This window comes from Melospiza melodia, chromosome W (genome assembly GCF_035770615.1).
Source record: "Melospiza melodia melodia isolate bMelMel2 chromosome W, bMelMel2.pri, whole genome shotgun sequence".
Taxonomy (NCBI): Eukaryota; Metazoa; Chordata; class Aves; order Passeriformes; family Passerellidae; genus Melospiza; species Melospiza melodia.
In genome coordinates this window covers 20,574,838-20,600,021 of record NC_086225.1, presented here as the reverse complement: position 1 = coordinate 20,600,021, position 25,184 = coordinate 20,574,838, and the positions used below count along the sequence as shown (strand labels likewise).

Genomic DNA, 25,184 nt, shown 5'->3' with positions numbered 1-25,184 from the left:
ATAATCTTGAAGAAGAATTTGTCAACTTTCCCGAGGTTCTCCTTGATGATTAAAAAGAGGACCACAATTGGAAAAATGACGTTAAAACCATTGGTCTCTTAATTGATCTCTTCTTTTATTCCACCCAGAACAAAATCAAATAATTACAGTAAATCTCCAAATGAAAGCCCCTTCTGGGTCCTCTGTTTTCCTGTTCTACTTGATGTTTCAGAAGCGTTGAGCACCAGCTGATATAATTGAGTTTATTCGAGCTCCAAAAAATTCTCTGCTACTAAACAGAACTTAAAAAACCTTCTTTCCACCTCTGTAATCCTTTTCCCACAAAAGTACTGTGAGAACAGGCCTGGATAACGACTCTGATCTCTGCTTGAGACTGAAATAAATTCCTAAGTTTTGTTTGTATAAAGAATAGTGCATAAAAGTTTTAATTATTATCAGAAGTGTTTTTGAGCTTTCAAATGTATTCAATGCTGCCTTAATGATTGTGCATATAAATACCCTGTAATTGAAAGCATCCATTTATGGGCCTGACTTGCTTAGTGAGCTGTAAATTCTGCTTTTCAGATTGGATTTAATTACTTTTATCATAGAGCCATTAACTGATTGTGAAGTGTGCTGAGAGGCAAACAATACCTAAGCTTACTTGCCAAAATATTTGTAATTGTTGATTTGTTAAACTGAATTACTGCAGGTCATGCAATGGGATTATTTTTTTTTTTTTGTAATAGAATGGAGAGTACAGGCAGCCCTGTGTTCAGTACTCTGGGCTACGGCAGAAAACCTTCCTAAACGTTCCTCTCCACTTTCAATAGAGAAACTGTTACGAACTATAAGGCTTCATTCCATATGACTTTTTATTATTATGATGGGTGACAGCCATAAGTGGTCAAGTAACACCAAGAAGATACTGAGAGAGCAGTTCCTGGGTGTCCTATCAGTTTAGTCTGGAACTCAAGCTAAATTTAATTACACTGGAGCAATATGAGCTTATGCAAAGTGAACTCTGCTTAACAAGGGAGATTGTTTGAGAAATGTTTATGTTTGGCCTGTATCTTGCATTAACTAATTGTTAAATGCAATTGTTTGGGCTTTAGTGAAGTGGAGAAGCTGCTAAACTATACAGATAAAAACTGAAACAGGTACCTAGGTACCTGATAATCCATTCTGTGAATATTCCTGTCTAATTTAGCCCAGGAGTATTTATTTTCTAAAATAATGAAGTTGACACTTTATTACACATGAAGCATTTTAGTCAAAATTAATGAGGTAGGGGCTTAAACTGTTGTGGTTTGGAGTGCTTCTTTGGTGCTTTTTGTGGGGCTATTATGGCCTTCTAGTTTTAAGGAGCAATACTGTTAGGTTGTTCATAACACAAAGTGGAAGAAGTTTGCTGCTTTGCAGAAACAGGTGAATTGGCTGACTGCAGTTGTAATTTTCCTCATTTGCAATTCTACGGGAGTTGCTAAAATACCTCAATCCTATTAGTAATTTGATGAAAGGTTAGTAAAATTAATATCTTTCTTGTGTCTCCAGTTGCATGCAATTTTAGTATACCATGAATGAATGTGTTACATAGAGTGGGATTTTCTAATAGCAATATAGCTTTTCATTGCTACATTTGGATATCATTTTTAGTAGTCCTTAGTAATTAAAAAAAATCCAATTTCTGAAGCTTTCATAATGTCACGATTGTGTTTATTTTAGCTCTGTGTATGAGAAATATGAGTTTTCTCATTTGATTCATAAACAAACTTCATGAAGAGAGTGAGAGGAAAAGTCTACTTTCAAAGTAGGTGGGTAATTCTGTTTTCAGTGAGCTAAAGGTACTACAGTTATGCAGAGTTTCAAGATGCATTGCAATACTAGAACATAGTATACTTAAAAATTGAGTATGTTGAGTCTCTGTAGACATGTTTGAAATTCTCATTCTAAAGCTGACCCAGAGCAAGAATTTTCCTTGCTCCTGTCCCCCCAGATCACAAGCAGCCAGCCTCATTGGCTCATGTCAAAGCTCAACCAGGACCATGGCTTTTTACTCCTTGGAACCTGGGGCTGTGAGCTGGCCAGATGGAGCCCCTTTGGAGGGAGCTCTTCAGAGCCACTCCCCACTGCTGGGCTAATTGGCTGAAAAGCTGAACTGGGAGTTAGATTTGAGGGCATTGCTCAGTAAGGCTGCATTCCCCTTCTTCCAAAGCAAAAAACCCTAAAACCCTAACACCCAAAAACCAGTAAGGGAATACTCTAATCTGTCCTACTATGACTAAAATATGAGGAGAGAAGATGAGTACCATCTCATTTTCTTGTGTGGTTGTTTTTCAGAAAAGTATGTATGTGGCAGTAGGCTTGAGCTTCTCCAGTATGACAAAACCAGGTGTCTAATATTCATTTGTAGAGAAAGAATTAGCCCTTATGGAATTGCGAAAGGCAGTTTTTGGAGGGATTATGGCTGCAATAGAAGTGAAATGTCTTGTCTGTTACACTGTGTAATTTAACTAGAGTGTATTCTATCTGAAAGGGAATTTGATTTTAGTTTGAAGTTCATGCAAAATTCAGGTTTCCTGCAAGTTGAGATCATTAACACAGCAGAGAACTTTCTCAGATTCCACAGAGAATAAACTGTCTCCTTGGATGGAATAACATAGCCTGAAGGATCAAGAAGCAGACAATAAATTAGTTTTGTCTTTTCTTCTGTTTAATGCAAGATGAAATACTTGTTTTATTGTTTTTCTAAGTCTTAATGACTTCTGACTTAATATAGGAGACATGCAAGTACTGCATAAACTATGCCTTTTAAAACTTCAGCTCCTACTATTGTTTAACCTAAAGTCTTGACTCTGCTTAAAATAGACTATGCTTCAATTAATGTCACTTTATTGTGAAACCGGTAATATCACAGGGGCACATGTGAAGGGAAAGGGTGGATATACCTTTGTCTTCTGAAAGATCTTAAACATTGTGCAGTTGGTGAAATTGATAAAGAATCTTGTCCGAATTCCAAGAGTAATGAAAAAAAAATTTCTTAAAAAAATCTCAGAAATGGGACTAAAATTGTGAGGAAATGAGCTTGTAGACTCTCAAATACCACTAATTATTTTCCTTGATCTTCTTTCATTAGGAGCTTAATTTATGTACTCTTTATTTCAGAACAGCTCTTGCAAATGAAATTCCTCTAAGACAGAATGCTTCTAGTAAAACTAAGAGAGATCAGATTTCTTTATTTTCAAGTTTAAGATGAATAAACAGACTGATATTTCATATGTTGCATAAGGTTTTAGAATAAATTAGCCAGAAAGCACTTGATACTTTTGGTAGCACCAGTATGTTTATAGTATGTTCGAGTCACTCAGGAAAGGAAAATTTCTCTTGAAGATGTTAGTCTGATAACATGCTGTCTTTAAGGTTTACTTTGTATTTTATGCTTAGTTATTGCTGGGATAATGGGCTTAATACTTGTTCCAGAGGACCACAGCAGAATGGAATAAATAGCAGACATGACTCAAGCTGTGACTTTAGAAGCTGCCAACTATGACACTGTTTGACACACTATAGAAACATGTGCATCAAGAAGCAGAGATACTATGGGGGCAGAGATTAAATAAATATCACCGGAGCTAGGCAGTTTGTAGCTTTTCCAGCATTAATCTGTTGGGAATAACAGCATGTGTTCCCTGTGTTCCATCAATCTAAAGAAACTCTTGTACCTCTCTGGGAAACAGTGAGTGCACCTTGAGTATTCAATGCTGCAGTTTTAAGGCACAATCCAGAGAATGTGGAAAGGGATAAAATAGTGGAAGTTTTCTGCTATGTATTGCACTGCTGCCTTGATACTAATAGTTCACCTATAGTTGAGTTCAGGAAGTGATCTTAAAAATCTCTCTGTAGTTACTCAGAGTCCCTTTATGTTGGTGTGTTGTAGTGGAAATTGAAAATAGTACATGGGAATTAAAAATCAGATTTGGGCTGTGGTGTTGGGCCTCAGTAGAAGAGAGAGCAAAGAAAGAGGCAGTAAAAAGAATAAGTGATTGTGAAGCACACTTAAAATCCTTAGAAGCAAAGGCTGTAAATGAGTACTCATTTTTTTGAGATGGTTGGCTGTAGGCTACAAGGAAATCACAAAAAACATATGGCAAGGAAGAGGAGATATTACATATTTAGCATGTCTTTAATTTAGCAATGTGGAAATATTTCTTGCATTGTTGGCAAAGATTGTTTTCTGGGTGTGTTTGGGGAAAAAGCATTTTATATTTTTTTGTGAATGAAGAAAATGTACAAGGCAAAAGAACTAGAGGAATGTGTTTAGCAAGAGGCTTGTATCAACAGTGCCAGTGTATAAGAGGATGATTCTTTAGGAACGAAGATCAAAACCTATATTACTGTATCAGTTTGAAGGGAAAAGGTAATTGATTAATTGACATGAGATTTACTGGTCAAAAATGAGCTGCAACAGTGACTCCCAAACCTGTTACCATAGACATAGCATCTGAGACTGGGTAGATATTTGGAACCCAACACAGATATAGAGCTCCTCATTTTTATTTGAACTCCTGCCAGATATTCAGCATCAGATATGCACTCTGCCTTCTATGTCCAATTCCTCATGAGGTGTAGATTTCTGTCTTTGTACTTTTTATTTAAATTATAATGTTGAGAGCTTTAGGATAATACGACCAAAAAGATAAGTGAGAAGATAACCATAGACTGATACAATTTTTCTGTGGTCTTTAGGTCGGTCCTTAGGCAATGTCTTTGAGTATTTGTAATTTAATTGAAGTAGTAAAGCTTTCAGGCTTGGCATCTCTCCAGAGGAGCATCCCAAACTATACGAGCTGTGTTCAGATACTTTCTTTGTGACAAAAGGCTGATGATAGCCCTCCATTTGAGGGAGGGATGTGATTCAAATGTACAGAATCGTGAAGCTTGCAGGCAAGATGAATAAAAACAGGTCTTCAGCAAAGCTTGCAGCGGTAGTGTTGTCCACAAAAATCAGATTCATTACCTGGCGTGCAACAAGCCAATAATTACACACTCGAGGGAGACATGGATTATTTATTTCAGAGTTGCATGAGCCTGGGTGCTCAGTGGTATTCCACAAATCAAACACATCGGCTATTAAAACTTTTTACTATTTATACATTTTAGCAAACAAAGGAATTAGTGTTCATTGGCTACAAGTTACATAGTTATCTTAATTATTTTCTATCTTCTATTGATTAATGATTGCTTCTAATGCTAATTATTTTGAATGCTCAGTCTTTCTCTTGAGTCAGTGGGTTTCTTGGGTCAGTGGCTTGTGAGTATGTGGTTGTGATCTCCCCCTGCCAGAATTACCTTTTACCCAGTTGGAGCTGATTCAGCACAGTTGCTGAGTTTGTTTTATTAGTTTCTCTATCTTGGGAGATCTGCCAAATGTCCTTGTGGCCTGTAAATTCTGCATTCTTTGTGTCCACTATTAGTGGTGCATCTTTCTTGCCAAGCTTTGTTAACCTCCCCCTAAGTCTGAGATCTTTGAAACACGTGGAGCCCTAAACCTTAACAAGGCAATTCTACCAAGAAGTAGTTTGTCTTTGTAACACCTGGACATCACTTAGAGCTTGTTAGCTACTCTCTGTTTCATGGATTAAATCTCCCTTCTTGTTGATAAGGCTTAAAAGTATATAAAGATCAAAGAACATCCCTTCTTAAGAGAATTTTATGTATTCCACATTTTGCAACAGTAGAACAAGAGGCACTTTTTGAAACTAAGATGCTAAAGAAAATAGCTAAAAGTAGTTCTTTAAACAGTGAACAGTTAAATTCTGGTGTAGTCTGCCACAAGGTGGTGGAGACAGGTTCAAAAAGTGGTTAGATGAATTTTTGGGCAGGAGGTCCATAAATGTCTGCTAAAGGGAATGGGTAGGCATGTAGCCTTTAATTTACTGCTGTAACAGTTTAAGATGCTGAAGAATTATGAGAACAGGCTCAGAAAAGAGCCAGGTTCTTCTGCTTTCCTTGAGTAGCATGTCCTTTTGCCACCTTTAGAAATGGAATGCTAGGCTGGATGTACCACTCCTGGTAGAGTAGGGTATTTTTTATTAATTTCTTTATTACTACTTTTTCCTTGCATAATTTGCATTTATCTAAATTGGTCATAATTCAACCTAACTATGCCTTGCACTTTGCACTCTCTTCTAGGCTTGGATCAGAGTGCTGCTCTCCTGTGAGTAGTCATCAAAATTGGCTGAAGTATTAAGATGAATCGAGTCCTGTCCTACTTGTGTCATATTTTCTCTGCTTACCCTTTGAAATATATAGGGCCACTACTGGAATAGCTTAGTGAAATTCTTTTTGATACTCCTGGCAAATCCCTGACACGGCAAAACAATAGCTAGAAAGAGGAGGCTAGTTTAAACCTTCCAGACTTAGTATGCAGCTGTGGTGTATGTTGTGGGGTTTTTTTGTGTCTTTTTAATTTTTTAAAAAATAGATGCTAAGCTGTAATAGTCATTGTAATAAAGGGTTCTTTAAGTATATTCCTTTGTGGTTTATATTTTTAAAAGCTACTTTTCACTGGGGTAGCAGATCAAACACTCAGAGCTTCTAGAGAAGCTGGATGATTACACATCTATAAGGGAACTGGTTAAAACCAAGTATAGTATCTCGAAATTTCCAATTAGTTAGGTCTGAGCTTAGAGTCCTTTGGAAGTGGGAAAAGAATGATTTATATTTTTTTTCCCCTCTGAGTATGTCAAAATAGTGTGAGAGTTCAAATACACAGAAAAACTGAAATGTATGGGACTTACAAATTCTTTCCTGCTGCAAGACTTAAATTATTCAAATGTGCATTTGAAGCAGAAAGGGAAATCTTGGTTAAAAAAAACAAACAAAACACCAGGGAATACAGAAAATGATACATAGATCAATCTTAAGGGACATAATACTGCAAAATTGGACACCTCATCACAAAAGGAGTATTGTAAAGCTGAAAAATTGGATAAAAAGCCTTGAGAATATTTAGAGGGCCTAGAAGAACAGGCAATTTACTTTGGTGATAAATGAGACTGTACTGAAGTATTGTCCTGGGTTAACTGATGCTTGTATCCCTAATTGTTTGTTCTGTTTATGCTGAATAATAAGTTTTTCACCTTTAAGACTTGTTCCAGAGAGTGAAGGGGGGAGAGAAGATGCATGCAGTTTGTTTTTAGATACTGCACTCACTCCTCCACATTCCTGCTCCTGGACTGTGTTGTTTGTGGATGGACAGACAGCAGGACAGAGCTCTCCTTTGTTTTAGTTAGTTTAGCTAGTGGAGGCAAAGAAGTTCCCTGGACTGTGTTTGTTTTGTTTTTTTTTTTTTTCCCTTTTCTTTGGATCTGTTTAAATCTGCTCTGGACTGAACACCCAGAAGAGCACTGGCAGCTTGCACCTGTGGCCCGCTGGGCCTGGGCTGAGACATTTCCAGCACCCGAGGGACTGATAAGAGACTGAGTGAGCCAAGCTGCAACCCAGGGAGGGGACTTTTCTGAGTTTGTCATCTCTTTTGGAGCAGCAAGAGGTTTTTTTGTTTAATATTGTTTAGGTTTCCAGGTGCGAGCTGCAAGTGCTCTTCTGGGTATTCAGTCCAGAGCAGGTTTAAACAGGTCCAAAGAAAAGGGGAGAAAAAAACCCCACAGTCCAGGGAACTTCTTTGCCTCTGCTAGCTAAAACTAACTAAAACAAAGGAGAGGTCTGTCCATCCATAGACAACAACAGTCCAGGAGGAGGAATGTGGAGGAGTGCAGTGTCTGAAAACTAACTGCGCCTCTTCTCTCCCCCCTTCACTCTCTGGAACAAGTCTTAAAAGTGCAAAACTTATTATTCAGCATAAACAGAACGGATTATTGGGGATAAAAGCATCATATAGTCAACCCAGGACAAGTGTGTGTTTTATAAGACTGACAATCAAAGGAGTACTCTGGGGCAATGAAAGGTAAAAAATTTGAAGCTAAACAGGAAATACGTATATCTCAGTGAGCTCTATAGATGAGGAAAAGAAATGGTGTGTGGATAAGCAGTGATAGTGATACTTGGTTGCCCACACCTTTCAACACTGAATTTAATGTTCAAGTATTACACCATCAATTGCTAGTATTTAAAATGGGATCCTTAAAGCAAAAGAGATTATCTTCTTTGATTTGGTCTTTTTCAATTTCTTGCAAATGCCTCTGAAGCATCTAATGTTGGCCTTGCTCAAATATTGAAGTCTTTTTATAACACTCAGAGTGACTGCTATTCCCTGTTTCAGAAACCTAGTGTGAGAGTTTGTTAAAACAGAGGCCATGCAAACCTCCTGTTTAATCTCTGGAGTTACTTCATGTACTGCATTAGGGGACTAACATGTTTCACTTTGAGGCTTGTGAACAGTTCAGAACATGCGAAAAAGGGAGTGTAAGACTGCCTGTTTGGCTTTGCCACCAAAATAAATTATCTAAGTTAAAAGTACGTGCCCAGATTTGCATTTCCAGCAAAGCAGTCAATGCTACAATGGCTGCTGAAGGCTGGGACTGGAGTCCTCCATACATACTCCTGTAACTCCCCTGACATCAGCTGGAGTACTTACAGTACTCTGTGTGAGCTGCTGCAACTTGTTAACCTGAAAGAAGACTAGTTCAGCAAAAAAGAAAACAAAAGCCACCCCTAAATGGGTCTGTTTTTACTTTGTTATTGTGAAAAACGCCAATCACAACTTTTTAAAATTTTAAAAGTTTAATAGTAATAAATGGTTATAAAAATAGTAATATAATTAGAGTAATAAAAATTTGGACAATTAGGATTAGGACAATACGAGACAATAAAAACAAAGTGTTACGGACAGTCCAGGTACCTCTTTCTGGGCAAAATAAGCCTGAAAAAGGACACACGTTAACAGAGGATTAACCCTTAAAAGCAATAGCCTGTTGCATATTCATACATCTCATACATTATGCATAAATTCCATTCAAACAAAGGATTTTCTGGTCGGTGTCAACTTCTTCCTCTTAATCCTGGCAGCATCTTCAGGGATGAGCGAGGCAGGAAGAAGTTAGTTTCTTCTGATAAGGGAGTATTGGAATAAGATCCCAATATTACCAGGCGGAACGTGCCTGGGCTCGTCTGACCCTTGCTGCTGGGCCAAAGGTGGCAGCGGTGGTGTTTCACCTCAGAGACACCTTTGGCTGGCTGGATGTTGCAGCCAGGCACTGGAACAAGTCCAGGCTTGTAGAAACTCAGTTTACCTCTGGTAGAAAGGCTTTTAGGCGACAGCGAAGACAAAAAGGAGAGGATTCTGACGGAGGGATTATATCCAGAGTTTTATTCCATGGTCACGGACATCTGAATCTTGGTAACAGCTCCAACAGAATGCTGACCGCATGGTCTGGTCTCCTTTTAAGCCCAGGGACAGGGGCAGGGGAAGGGACAAGTGAGCACCAACCAGGTGCGAGGAGGAGGGTCTCAGGGGACAAATGACACTTGGCTACGCCAATGACCCCAGGCCTGAGGGGCATCTTTCGAACTTGACCAACCACAGACGGCCTTGCTGGAATGTTAAGATTGACTGACAGAACCCAGCAAGGGGGCGAGGGAGAGGGGGAAGGGAGAGGTTGGCATACCTGAGGGAGGAACTGGGAAAGGATATTGCTTCACACCGCAACAAGGGAGTAATAAATTCTTTTTCTCTGAAAGATTTAGGTGTCCTGTGGCTGCTATCTCAGTGCGACTACCTCATTCTTCTCTTAAAAAAAATATCTTACATAGCATAGTTTCTATTTTAACATTATGTTATAACCTAAAACTATTTAACATACTACTTAAGAAAATTAATACAGCATAACTTTCTAACATAACACATATAATATTCATTTTAATATTTGTGAAAAGCCAATAATAAAAAATGCATTTTTCGCAGTTATCTAGCTGAGTCTGTGGTAAAGTATTCGCACAGATGCAGAGGTGGTGGTGCCACAGGGTAGAAAAGGAGGGCTGTGCTTCCTGTGTCAGGAAGCTGTTGGGTTGGCTTGCCTCCCTATGAAACTGTACCCTGAGTGTCCTAGTCAGTGTTTAATTTGAAAATTTCTATGATTCACTTATTTAGGATAGATTATTTTGAATGGCTTGCATAAAGTTCCCAGTGTAAATCTTGAGACCTTGGTAATTGGAACTTGTCTCCCAGATCCGAGAAAACTACATTTCTTGCTTCACCTGTGTTTTGAGGTGCTCTCAGAAGCTGGTTTATGGAGGTATAATTTAGTTGAAACTGAAATTTCATCCCTACTAAATGTTCTGTTTTGCAGAAGTTGAAAAGTTGATTTAAACTTTCTTGTAGAATATAATATAGTGTCTGTTGACTTGGTTCTCAGTGAAGCTGCAGATGTGACAAGGTATAAATTAGCCGTAAATACTGTAGCCTGAAGTATCCCAAATCAACCATGCTGTTTTTCTGATGGGAAACTTCAGTAACATTAAGTTGGTGTATTCTGAAAAGAAGTGAGGAATGTACCTGTACAGGATGTAGAGACATGTAAGCTGCCTTGAGAGCTCAAATTGAGTAGACGGAATCTAGTGTTAAGTTTTAGCTAAAACAAGTTTTTTTCAGCTGACTGAACTAATTTATACAGCTTGGAAATAAGGGAACTTTCTGGAGTTTGTTCCGTGGAAATAAGATTTTTTTTTTTTTTTTTTTTTTTACTTCAGTGCCATACTTCTATCCATAAGACCATTATGTACTTGAACAATTTCTAACAGCTGTCTGCCTGAGATAATGTGGCTGGTTTGGGGCTTATATTTTAATACATAAAACTAGTCTAATAGAAGCTCCAAAACCAAGAATTTTTTTCTAAATGGCTATAATTTTTCTTTTAAATTATTTGAAGTGCAAGTTGTAGTGAGTGTTAAACATAGCCCAACTTTCAGCATATCTTCTAATATTTCATTTCATATAAACAACCTGGTCAGGTAATTGATACTGAAAGGCTATCAAAATTGAAAACGGACAGTTCTATTACCCATGTATCTGCAAACTAAGATTTTAACTATCCTTTAATAAATATTGAAAGACTTGATGATTTTGAGCACTGCCAGTTGAGAAGATTAATTATCTGTAAGCCACTGAACTCTAGATTGAAAGATGGAAATAAGCTTATTATCAGATTTATAAGTGAATTTTAAATTGGTGTACCAAAAATTGGTAGTTACTTAAAGCATGACAAACAAGTAGAAAAGGCTTGTGAAATGGCTGGCTCTTGAAAGACTTCTGTCAAGCTGTCATGACTAAATGACATTTCAAACACAATTTTGCTTGCTAAATTAATTTGGAGACGGGCAGAATGTGCATATCACTTGTGGAAAATTTTAATAAATTAATAGATCCAGCCAGCCTAGGTGCAAAGCTAGACTAGAGTTAACTTGTTTTTTTTTTTCTTGGATTTAGCCAGGAAAGACTTGAGGAAAAATTAAATGTCTAATCCAACAGTAACCTTAGTCTGTGCTAACTGCTGAAGAGTCTGCAGCAAACTTGCATTTGAATTTTATTGATGAAGTACCTAACCTTTATGCAGACTTATCTGACTTATTTTAGGATGCAGGGTCCTATGGCATTTGGTAATAAAAAGTCTGAAGCAAGGTATTTGTTTCATGTGAAACCTCAGTGCTAATGTGTCTGTTTTGGTTTGTGTTTTTAGGGATCAGACGGGAATCTCTTTAATTTATTGCTTGCTGAGTGTTCTGTCTGGTGAAAGTCATGTCATCCATATTGCCATTCACTCCACCAGTTGTGAAGAGACTTCTGGGGTGGAAAAAATCTGCTGGTGGCTCTGGAGGGGCTGCTGGTAGTGAGCAGAATGGTCAGGATGAAAAGTGGTGTGAAAAAGCCGTGAAAAGCTTGGTCAAGAAGCTAAAGAAAACAGGACAGCTGGATGAACTTGAGAAGGCAATTACCACTCAGAATTGCAGTACAAAATGTGTGACAATTCCAAGGTAAGTGCTGTTATGTTTAAAATTGTTACAACCACTATGGAAATAAGTAAATGGATGTTTAGGCTAGCTGAACAAATTACTAAAAAATCAGTTGCATGCTTTGATTCCTTACAAATTCTTTAAAACCTATTTTGGTTTTTAATAGTGCTTGCTCATAACTGAATCACATGCTTTGTAAAGTTACAATTTCTAATATCTTTGTTTCAATTTTCATTGCTGTTTAGATTCAAATTCTGTGTATTCTGGTGGCACCTAGCGCAGTTCTTAGTTTGCAGCACTGCCTTATGGTTTTATTTAATAACCCTGTCTATAGTCTGAGGAGCATACTTGAACTTTCATTTTAAAAATAAGACTAGTTTTTCCTTGGTCAACACTTCAGTCATCTATTTATTTTCTATTGTGTCTGGTAGTTTCAGTTAAATTGTACAAGCTGTATCCATTCTCCCTTTTGAAGTTTTGTCTTTGGAGGCACACTGTCTGAAGACTATGTTAATTCTTTGTTATTGGTTATTGTAAATGCTTTTTAATTGAATAACTTGAAATATTTCTAGAACTGTTCTTCCACTCTTGATATGTATATACATTTAGGTAAATAACTTGCATTCTACTGCTTTGTCTTTCTCAACTTAATTCATAGCAACTGCTGTGCGAGGGGCAAGGGTTATGTTTGTAAGTATAATGTGGTCTGTTTTCCATTCATGTTGTACAGAAATACCGCTAAGGTGCCTGTGCAAGCTCATTGTGTGCAACACAAGTATCAAATCACTTCACAGGTGTGGTTTTCTATGAAAAAGAGGATCTGGTGACATGGGAATATTTTGGGCGTTTAGTGCCTTGACACTTAAAATAATTTCTAGGGGAGAGAAACTGCATCTGGTTTATGACCCTAATTTCTGTATTAACATGTTCATCCCAACTACTTTTAAACTTTTATTAATCATAGCACAAACTAGGTTTGACTGGTGTCACTGACGATTTCCATATATCAAATGTATATAGCTCCTATAATGGTTCAAGTGTTCTTATAGATTTGACACAGCTGTTTGGGAAAATCATGAGTATGCTCTGAATAAATGACTACTTTAATTGTATTTTCTCTTTTCTATCCACCTTTTGTTTCTAATGCTGCCCTCTGCTTGTATTTTCTTCCCTAGAGCAGTTCCAAAATTATCTGGGTTTCCCTTCTGCTTTCTTCCTTTTGCTGGCTGGAAAACAATCGGAAATAAAATATTAGCTCTTTCTTGTCTTGGTGTATATCAGTAGACTAAGATTGGAACCTGTAGGGGTATGTATTTCTTGAGTTGACATAAGATGACTATGTATTTAGCAAGTCTTTACCATGATAAAGACAAAATGCTTTAATTGCAAGGTGTTTCATATAACAAGCTAAATATCCCATATAGAGATTCACTTGATATAAAATGTGTATCTATCTTCTAGAGCTCTCCTGCAAAGGTACTGGGGCAGTAAATATTCATATTTCAAAAGAACAGTTGTCTAATTTTTCTAGAGGATTTAAACAGTATGCTAATATACAATTATTTTCCTAGTCTACATTTGGTATGTCCTGCTTGCATGACCTTTTGTGTGACATACTAAAGAATTCTTTAAAACGAAATACAAAGCTCTATGATACTCTGTATAGCCTCCATGTTATGACCAGTAGTTCTTGCTGGGCTGTGATATACTGTTCTCCTCTATCCTCCAGTAAGCTGTAAAAAGTACTGGACCTCGGTTTTATTTTTCTTAACTACCTTAGGAGTAAGCTAGTAGCTAGAGAGCTCTTGAAGTGATGTTGGCAATTGTACAAGGTTTAATTTTAAACTAAGAAATGGCTTTAGTATTAAGGAGTGAGATTATTTCAGGCTTGCCAGAATTATTGAGTTTCATAGTTAGGTTTTGGATTGTTGATATTATTTCACTTTGATAGCAGGAGTCTGGGTTCCCAGGAAATAAAAAATGTCAACTCAGTACTATAATGACTTCTGGAGATTCTTGTTCTTGGATTTAGTAAGTTAATGACACTGCTGATTGAAATCAGATTAATGAATGTCTTAACAATCTGCAGATCAGCCGGGATAAATAATAAAATGCTGAATTTGGACCTTTTTTCCTTCCTAGTCAACAGAAAGTTTGAGGTGCCAAGATGCTGTGATGTAGTTCTGATGTGGCAGCTGGGCTAGCTTTTCAAACCTTGTTTTTCTTGGGGAGGGTTTTTGTGTTTGATTTTGTGTGGGTTTTTTAAACTTCCTTTAGATTTACATACTAATACTCAGTGTAGATATTGACAAATGTGGGATGTTTCTGTTTCCCACTGTTGCATTATTTCCTCAACAGAAGTTTCATTTGTGATTTCACAAATTTCTGGTCCCCTTGGAGATTTCCAGAGAGTTTGATACAGTACTTTAGTATACTTTTTCATCATAGAAACCTAAAGCAACTAAACACCTACAAGCTTTTCTCAAAACTGAAAGCAGCTTGAACAAAGGTTGTATTAAATCGCCTCTTCAGAAATCTGCATATTATATATTACTGTGTCATTGATAATCCTGTTGAATTAGGATTGCTCTGTTCCTATGCTGTTTGTCAAGATGACTACATATTGAGTGAGGCTGTTACTGTGTGTGCTGTGCAAAGGCTACTCATGATGTAATTAACAGAACTTCTTATGCAGACTAATAGAGGTTCTGAGAAAGCAGAAGCCAACAGATGGAGTGGGTGTTGGCATTGCACAGCAGGGATGCTTAACTCTTCATAAGTGGGTCAGTAATCTAGAGCAGAGGCTGAACAGAGGTCCTTTTGACACTAGCCCTCTAAGTAATTTGTAGTTATCTTGCTGAATCCTCCCAGCAAGCCAGTGGGATTTTAATCACATAATCCCTGAGTATCTTGAAACTAAATGTTGGCATGTGAATCCACCATTTATATGAGTCTTTTAATGGAGCAGTTTCTTCCTTATTATCATGGATTTCTCTGTTGAAATAGAATCACAGAATCATAGAATAGTTTGAGTTGGAAGGGACCTTAAAGATCACATAGTTTGAACCTCCGTGCCATAGGCAGGGATACCTTCCACTAACTAAGCAAGGTTGCTCAAAGCCCTGTCCATAAATACTTTGCAATTAGTGGTAGCTAAAATCCAAGCCTTTAACAAACCAAACCATGCCACATAGTCAATAGTCAAATGGCATATTCATAGTTTATCTTCATTATTTAAAAAGTTCTTTCAGTGATGACAGTATACAGTATTGGAATCCAAAGCAGAGAAACAACTAGTTTCATCATCTCAGTATTTTGGTGTGATCAGCTGTGTGGCTTTTCTGTCATTAAAAGAGTATAGATATGCTTCATGCCTTCTTCTTGCTTCTTTTAAATAGACTTGCCAAATGCTTTTGTAAAATGCCTGATAATGTACAACTAATAAGAGTTTAGTTGGGGCAGGTTTGGGATAATGTTGGCCTGGAATGTTGTAGCTACTATGTTTTTAAAACTGAAATAAAGCTAGTTGAAGGGAAGCATTGAGTTTAGACTTCTTCATGATGTCCTGTGTTCCTCTAGAGCATATGTCTGAAAGCTAGTGCAGAACTGACTGTGTCCTTCCTGAGCTGTAACTGAGTACATCCATACCATAGGTTGAGTTCTGCTTCCATGCAAACATTTGTAAAATGTGATGACTGTATTAGGGATTTATTTTGTATGAAGTATTACTACTAAAACTGCAGAATCTGGTGGAAGATCATCAAACATGTGAAAGCAAGACCATTTTACATGGTCAAATTTCTCTAAGGAAATTATGAATTTCTCTAATATACTAATGTTATTCCTTTGCTTGCTAGTCCTGCAGCCCTTTTTTACATTTCCTGTAGTGAGTTGGCACTAAGGATAAGATAAGCAGCCTAGGCATAGCTTATGGTACATGTTAAAATTGTTTCCTGAAGGCTCACTCTCTTTATTAGTTAATATGAGCCTCCATACATGGAACTTTAGTGCTGATCACAGTGTCTGCAAAGGAGTTAGCAGCAGAAGTAAACTAGGCAAAGATGGGATAACTGACTTGGAACTGCTGTTTCAGAACAAAAAAAATATTTTATAATTATGACATTTTGAGGCCTTTTCTTCTCATAACTGAATAAAAATAATTTCTAATTTAGGTCTAAAGGGCACAGTTTTTCTTGAATATAACCTGTGCTACTTGTTAGCATGTTTTCTTTAATTTCTTGGGAATATTTGTCAGGAAAGTGATCACATAGCTGCATGCAATAACCTAGTTTTAGGGATGCTTTTGATCACCAGTAGGGCAGAGATGTCAAGCTAATGTGGCTTTTAGAATAAATTGTTTTCAAACTTTAACATCTTTCCCCAAAATAGGTTGCTTTAGAGTATAGCAATACAGGTTAAATCTATTGGAAATGGGTGGTTTCAACAATTACGCTTGGGGGGAAGGAAAAGTTCCTCTGGAAACTGTTTTAGGAGAGTTCCCAATATCTGCTGCTAAGCTATGAGTGCATTAGGTAAGGGGACAACAGCAGGCAGTTGGATTGACACAGTAGATCCTAAAATAACATTGCTATCCAGACAGAGGTGAAGTCTGTTTTCCCAGAAGCAGAACTTGGCACTGCTAGTTTGTAGCAGAGCTGGGATAATTCACTATTGAAGTTGGGGATGGACATTGATTCTTAATCATAGCTCACAAGTTGAGAGTTGCTATATATAAAGAACATTCTCATGGCGTATACCATATCTCAGTCTGGATGCATTCACTTAGCTGTAAATTGGTTCTATGAATTTTTGAAGACTATAGTTGAACATCTTAAGCTTTCTAAAATAAGTATAGTTATTTAAACAGTGCATCAGAATATACTATTTTTATTGCTGAGGTTACTGGAAGAATGTGCTTGTAAATTGTTTGTTTATAAACTGACTCCCTTTTCTTATGACGGGATTATTGAGGGTGAAGCAGAGCTCCCTGTGATTTTTCTCTTGTTGGAATTTCAATTAAAATAATGCTTTAGAAGAAAGCCAGAGAGATCTTTCCTGGAAATATGGCAAGAGATAGTTGATATTTTGGGGAGTGTTGGCCAAATAAGCTTAAAAATCCCCTTATCATCATGATAGCTGGTACTGTGAAGACTTTGGCTGTGTTAACTGGAAAGGTATAGCAGGAAGATCAAATTGTCCTTCCTTTTCTCAGTTCTGTTATTATGGTGGGAGTTGAACATTGTCTCTATGTTCTTTGTAAAAGACTAAAGAAAGTTCTTGGTGCTTTCTAAGTGCATTGCACCAGGCTCTGGTGTACACAGGGCAGTAAGGACAGAGTGATGGTGTGCTTTGCAGTAGCTTCCTGTTGCGTGTGACATTTCTTCATCTTGGAGTTGGCCCTATGTGTATGTACTTCTCTGGCAGCTTACTGTGTGACTTCCTCTTAGTAAATTGTCCCGGCCTCCTGCTGAGAGCAGGCTGCACAGGCCGGATAGCTCAGTCCTCTTGCGGCGACAGACTGCCCGAAACCCAAGCAGCTCTCAGCCGCTGGCAACCTTTAGCAAGCATAAGGAATATCAGCTCTTTAGTGATTATCAGCTCTTTGAGTTCAGCTCTTTTGCTTGCTAAGGCGCTGCAGGCCAGCCGGCAGATGCAGAGAGAGGAGAAGGCTGCTCTGGAGTTCCGCAGCGATGTCTTTATTGGGGGTCTATGAAGGGTTTCAGCGACGGCTCTTCTAACCAGAATGGGCTAAAGCCAGCCATTATAATAGGGTATGGAGTGATCCAAAATTGTCCAATAGCAGGGGTTAAGGGAAAGTGACCTATGGGGTTACAGAGAGATAAGCAGGGGTCTGAAAGGTGGAAGACAGGGGCTTCTTTGCTATTTCACCGTGACTTGGCATTTTCTTATCTTTAAGCCTCTTCCCTCCACGGAGTCCTAGCAGGCCCAGTGCCTTCTACAGTAAACGGTGTTGTGCAGCCTGAATTTCCAGCCTAGGAAACAGCCAGGCAGCTGCTTGTCTGGTGAATAGAGTCCACCTGCATTGCCTGAACATAAAATGTAAGGTGATCCTGTGAGACAAGCAGTCTGTTGTTTCTAAAAGTGGTAAGTGTGAAGCCGTTGACTTTAGGAGTGTTTTCTGACATTTTGTAGTGTCTTTTAATCTGTGTTAAGCATTTCTTTCAATAATTTTACAATGACCACTTTCAACTGTTCCATGTTCTGTAGTGCTGTATTGTGCAGTCTTGATTAGTGTGTAGAGAGAATGAGAGTGCTCTGAAAGATTCTAATAATTTCCTTGGAGCCTTTTGCAGAGCTGGAGTGGCAGAAGCTGGCACCTGGTTTTCCAAGACGATCTTGCACCCAAATATAAATGGTTCCAGCTCTTCTTAGTTCCTAAATTTTCAGGATTACGTGGTTATAGACGCAAGGATGCTGTCCCTAATTACATATGTGTAAAATGACATGTTCAAACTCTAGGTTGCAGAACACTTTTAGATGCTGTATGGACATACAATGGGAAATAAAAATTCATGTCAGGTTTGACTTCAAGTCTCTATGAAACTTAATTTCTAAGCTTGATGTTAGCAATCAATAAGACAGTGTTGTGAGATTCTGCTTGATTGAATGGGGCTTTGAGTAACCTGGTCTAGTGGAAGGTGTCCCTGCCCATGGTGGGGGGGGGTCGGGCTAGATGGTCTTAAGGTCCTTTTCAACCCAAATCATTTTGATATCTGTATACAGAAGAACGTATGTGCATCAGTAGGGCACTGCCCAGACACTGTGTATTACAGCAGTTAGGACCTTGCAAATCAGTCATTCTTTAGAAGATGAATTTGAAGATTTAAGTTTTCTAGCCTTCTAACAGTGTTGATTGAAGTTAAGAATAGCGATTGTGTTCAAGTGTAATTGAGTTTTAATTATAAATACTAAAATATAGCTGATAACTTGGTTTGTTGCACAGCTGGTGATGAGGACTGAATTGCTATAACTAAGGTTAAGCCTTAGTGTAGACATAGTTCAGGTTAGAGCATCTTATAATGATGTCATCCTGAAAAAAGAAGTCTTAGAGTATTAAAGATACTTAGGGCTACCAGTCTGAAGCTTGCGCAATTCAGGAAGCCATGTAACTTAGCCACATAACTTGTTAGAGTTGGTGTGTCAAGCAGAAAGTATCGGCATGTCTTTTGAGGTAGGTCAACATGTAAAAATATAAATGTACAAGATACTTAGCCAGTAGCAAAATGCTGTATAGTTCAAAGGAGCTTGTCTCTCAAGTTGGGGGGGAAAAAACATTGAATTTTGGGGACTATATTGTATACTAACTGAAGCACTGGATAAAGGCTCAGGGGATGTGGATTCTGGCCTTGGCTCTGCTGCTTTTTCTCAGGTAACCTTACAAGTTTTTAATTTGCTGTCATTTTTCAGTCTATAAATTTAGATGATTTTTTGTAAGGTGCAGGATAATGCAATTTCTTCACCTCAGTAGTATAAGCTGTATTATTTGTTTAGGGAGTAAGTTTAAGGTATTGTTCTCATTGTAGTATCAGTGATGTGGAAAGCAAGTTTATAGGTGAAAAAATGTTGGAATTTGTGCAAGTTCAAGTTACTGTTGCTCCTCATTAGGATTATCTTAATAGTAAGCAGGAAAAATCGGATTCAAAATTAAGTGTTAAAGCTTGCTTGATTTTTATTGTTTGTCAGGTTAACAACTGGTGCTAGGACTGCTGAGTTTTAAGCAAATGAAAAACAGCTACTTGTCATTACTTTAGTGACTTACCTGCTCAGTAAATCCTGGCATAAAGCTCTAACTAGTTAGAATAATATCTGTATCTGGCCCTTCATGCTGCCATTAAGAAGACATATTAGTCACTCAAGAAAAATGTTGACTGTGCTTTGTTGTCAATACTGAGCCCCAAATTATCTCATAAATAGTACTTATTTTCCCTCCGGTAATGGAATCAAGGCTTTAGTTAGCTTCAGTCAATTCTAAACTATTCCCTGGTTTACTGTGATAATTTGCCTTTATATCAGGCCAACTATTCAATGTAATGAAGATTCCTCTCCTCATTATATTTTTCTTCTGTAGAAGTTAGCTAATTTAGTTTTCTTGGTACTGTACCAAAACACGAGTGCTGTTTTTACTGGTGGGAATGTTTTATGACAACCAGAGCAATTTTACAGAAAAAAACCCCTTCCTGGTTGTGTTGCTCAGGCAGTTAGCTTACAAAGAATGTTTACGATAAACAACATACTGCAGTTCTTTTGCTTCTGCAACTTTTAACACAAATAGCTAGTTAATAGGCTCCCTACTGATTTAATCCTGCTTCAAATCTATACCTGCTGATTTAATAAAAGTAACTTCCCATGTCTTGTTTACTTTTTGTTTAATTACTCTGAGTTGCAGTGCTGATTGGTGGAAAACTAAAATTTACTGTATAAAATGCTGTAGTCTCATAATGAACAACTTTCTTTGGCTTCTGTCATGCTGTATTATTTGAAGCTGATCAGCAGGATACAACAGAACAATTGAGAGCTGGAGTAAGTTCGCATCTTGCTGCATATGCTTAAAAATTGGCAGAAGAACAATGAGGTTGGGAAAATCATCTTGAACAAATGCTGCACAATAATCTGACTTGAGCATTTGTTCAGAAAAGATTCCCCAAATTGTGGCTTTTTATTCTGAAATGTACAAGCAAATTTTAGTAGGTCAGTGAATTGCAGAATTAGGACGTGACAATGAAGATTGTAAAGCAAGTATGTTTTATTCCAGCTGGGACACATGGGGGATATTTCCACCATACATGCGTACCTGGTCAAGACAGGTTTCAGGTTTAAGTACACATTGATCCCACAAGCCCGCACCTCCCTGTCCACCCATTCCCCGCCCACTCTCTGCCTCCTTGCACTTCATATTATACTTAGTCTTCTGTGGTGCCATGCCTTCTGGGGGTCGTGGGCAGGGGTCTTTCAATGAAGTAAGAAGTCTTCCTCAGGTGTTTGCTACTTGACCTTCGTTTCTGGGCATGCGCTGTGGAGGTTTGGCCAACTCCTAGGTCAATGTGTCCTGGCCAAAACCAGGAGCCTGGTTCCTGCTGATTTGGGTTCTGCTTTATGGGTTTGAACAATACCTAAGTCTCGCTTTACTGAGCTTAGACAATATACATTTTATTTTTATGGCTTTTACCTATTTAAATAAATCATGCAGGACTCCATTTTCTTCGTTGTGGAAAAAGCCGAGTTTATTAAAAACCACACACTTTTATAGACAGTTACAATACAGGTGTACCTGATTGTTCCTCAATCAATATCCCTCACACCATTGGCTAATTAGACACACCACCCTTCTTGCACCTCTTTACATGTAAGCAACATGTTCAAAACACCAGCTGCAAAAATTGTTTTAATTCTTTCTCTGAGCTTTCCCAAAACTTCCCAGGACAATGCCTGGGAAAAATTATCTGACTCTCTTCTCTGACCAGTTGCCAGTAACCACATTTACCTAGCAACTAAATTCCTATGTGTTCTGTTACAAATTGTTTCTACCTAACAAGTTACATTCCTGCTACAAGCTGTGTTCTGTACTTTTTCAAACTTGCAAAATAAGCTATATTTTTCTGTTTCCCTCTACCTGTCTAAATATGTTATGTTTTTAAAACTCTGAATTTTCATAAACATAAATGTCTCCCATATCAATCCCCCCCTTTTTCTTTTAAGTAATGCAAATTCTTTTGCTTCTTAAAGTACTTAGCATATTTTCTATGATTTTTTTTGACTAGTTGATTTGATAATACAATAGACATTGTGGCCATCCTTTTTGACAGTTTTAAATTCTAAAAAATCATAACCAAACACAAAGCAAAACTTAATCCAGCTAGAATTAGCAAAACTACTATAGGATGACACAATCAGTTTAGAAACCGTGTTGCAGTAGGGGACCATCTAAAGAGTACATCCCACCAGTGGTGAGATGTATCTTCCTTTATCCTTCTAAAGACTCTTTATTGTCTCTGTGTCATGGTGTATTGTTATCAAGGTCTTCCTCCCTATGTTTTTAATTTCTTTAAGAATTTCTTTAAGGTCTTTGTGTTTTAATAACTGCTTGACCAAAGTAAGATTCATCCCTATGGGCACAGGTGATATGTCTTGCACAGTAGTCAACTTTGCCTTTATATGTTGATGTGATATAACAGGTGCCTGATAGGAAAAAATCACATCCTTCAATTTCGATAAAGTTATAAATACACAAATTAGATTGTGTGTCATTCACAGGGAGTCTATCCACCACTATAGTGGAGCATGCTGTTCTGAGACATACACAACCCTGACCTATATACACAAGCGGAGTTGTCTGGTTGATTGAGTGCATTTCAGTGACAAATGCTTTGTTTTGTGTCTAGGCAAATATCTTGGTCATCATTTTCATTTTCCTTACATATGAACCCTAGTTGTTTTCTCATGGCACATGACTATATTAATAGTCCGCTACTTCTCTTCAGTTTCTCGTGCCCATGTTCTGTGTTCAGAAGGATGTAGCACAGCTCCTTCGTGGTTTCATCTTAAGGCGACTATTGGGTGAATCATACTCACTGATGCATTGTGTATAGTTAAAACAAAAGCAGTCACTACACTTGTTACAGGGTCATAGGTGAAATTGACTAAACCCCACCAGGACCGGAGTTCTCTCTAAGTCAGAAGCATTGTCCCAGATGATGTTGTGAATCTTAGTGGGGAAGGTACCTTCTCAACCTTCCCTAATAATTGAGGCAGCCACTGATTGCATCCACAATTGCACTTGTATGAAACCAAGGGCTAAAGAGATATTTGCAATAGCTGTTCCCAGAGTGTTGGTTATCAATTCGTGATCTCATTCTTTTATGTTTTCCTACTCTGTTAATATCTTGGACAATTTCTACTGGCTAGTACCTAATGCTAATAAAGATGATTGTAAGGGTTGTTGCAATTTAACTATATCATTACTGTTTGCAGTCAATTTATTCATTAATAGCTCTGAATCTATTGTGTTCAAGACCCCCAGTCCTGTCTCAATATTCCTGTAAGATCTCTTTTCTGTTTGATTGTATAAGGTGCACACTTTTGCAACCAAGTGGTCCATTCCATAAGAGAAGTTTTGAGGAATGGAGTATACTCTGACCAAATAGCAGAAGCCTTTACTTGCATTGCCATCTCTACTCACTTTAGGGACTACTCTGGATTGAGCAATAGCCTTTGGATCCCTGTCTTTTTAATAGCATAAGGTCCTATTTTGGTGATTAAAGGTTGAATTGTTTCTTTTGGGGTTTGAATTAGTGTGGCCTGGGTGACTATGGTTTCTCTTGGTGTCAGGGTTTGTGGAGTTGTTCTAGTTTCTCTATTTGATGTAATACAAATTACTACAGTCCTGGATTCAGAACAGTTGGTTAAGCATTTGTCACAGCATTGAGTACCAATTTGAATGGGTTTTATGGGTCCTCGGTGTATTCCATCCTGAACAAACTTTACCTTACATCCTGGGACATTTCTCCATCCAAATAGTTGAATTTGTGATTTGTAACACCTGCCACAGAGACTCACAAGAGTTAAAGTCATAAGCTTTCCCATGACAAACATACATGGCAGTTACATTATACACAGGTGGTCTTGCATTGACATCTGTGACAGCCATGGCTATGATCATGACAGGCATAGCTTTCCAGGTTGTACTTCCTAGATTCTCCATGGTGATTGTGAAGCCTTTTTGATCCTAGTGTGATGTATCCATGCAGCTTGCTCTCTGATCTTGATTGCGGTGAAGGAGGTGAGGAGCACTTGAAATGAGCCTTCCCACTGTGGTTCCAAAGTCTTTTCTGCAAGAGACTTTACATAGACATAATCTCCAGGTTGCACATAATGTACTGGCTCATCTAATTCCCTACACCAGGTTCCCAATACATGTTTCTTAATATTATTTAGTTGTTTCCCCAGGGCTATCATATATTCTGTTATGGTTTCTTTACTAGTGCTGATGTTTCTTTCTGCATCTCATAGGGTCGCTCATATAGGATCTTAAAGGGACTCAGTCCTTCCTTTGCCCTTGGCTTAGTTCGTATGCATAAGAGAGCTAAAGGAAGAGACTGAGGCCAAGGCAGATTGACCTCTTGTCTTAATTTCACAATTTGCTGCTTGATCAGGTGGTTCATCTTTTCTACTTGTCCACTTGATTGGGGATGATATGGGGTATGTAATTGCCAATCTATACCCAGAGTGTTGCTAACCTGTTGTACCACCTTTGAAATAAAATGGGGTCCTCTGTCTGAGGAAATAACAGCTGGAACCCCAAATCCTGGTACTATTTGCTATTTCTTTGATTAATACCGTGACCATCTCCCAAGCTTTAGCGGTTCTAGTGGGAAAAGCCTCGGGCCATCCTGAAAAGCTATCAGTTAACACCAGTAAATAACAAAACCCTCTATTTTCTTGGGAGTTTCAAAAAATCAATTTGCTATTGTTGACCGGGTCCGTTTCCTCTCTCAATTTGGCCCATTTCTGGTTTTGGAGTGTTTTTAGGATTAGTCTAGAGGCAGAGATCACACTGTCGGGTTACCTGCCTTACTGTAGTGTATAAATTTCTAGCTATGATGTCCTGAGTCAAGTGCTTATACAGGGCCTCTGTTCCTCAATGCTGCTTCTTATGCTCTTCTCTTGCTATAGACCATATTAAATGGCTAGGTATGAGTACCCTTACTTCTGGAGTGTAGGCCTACCCTTCTTCATTGTATGTCCCCTCTAAATCTGTGATTAGCTTCAGATCCTCTTTGTAATAATTTGGCTTACCCTCAAGGGAAAATTTTCTGTCTGGAATGAAAGCTCTTTCCATTTTTATCTCTCTCCTTACTGCTTCTTTTGCCTCTCTGTCCACCAGCTCGTTTCCTTTCTCTAATTCCGAGTTTGCTTTTTGATATGCTCTGATGTGCATGATTGCTATTTTCTTTGGGAGCTGTACTGCCTCTAACTTCAGAATTTCTTCTGCATGTCTAATGTTTTTCCCTTGGGAGTTCAATAGCCCCCTTTTCCTTCCAGATTGCTCCATGGGCATGCATGACTCCAAAAGCATACTTTGAATCCATACATATGTTCATGTTCTTACCTTGGGCCAATTCTAAGGCTCGGGTCCAGGCAATTATCTCTGCCTTTTGTGCAGAGGTATTAACAGGCAATGGCTCTGACTTTATTACCTCATGGCAAATGGTGATGGCATA

At 38.1% G+C, this 25,184-nt stretch overlaps 1 protein-coding gene across 1 annotated transcript in view; it reads left to right on the top strand.

Annotated features, from left to right (window-relative positions):
* LOC134431405 (mothers against decapentaplegic homolog 2-like) overlaps positions 1–25,184 on the top strand; it is a 91,871-nt gene that overhangs the window by 1,987 nt on the left and 64,700 nt on the right. The window contains exon 2 of the mRNA XM_063179422.1: positions 11,673–11,967. Within this exon, the coding sequence (XP_063035492.1) occupies positions 11,732–11,967 (236 nt within the window). The 5' untranslated portion in view covers positions 11,673–11,731. The remainder of the gene's footprint in view (positions 1–11,672; positions 11,968–25,184) is intronic.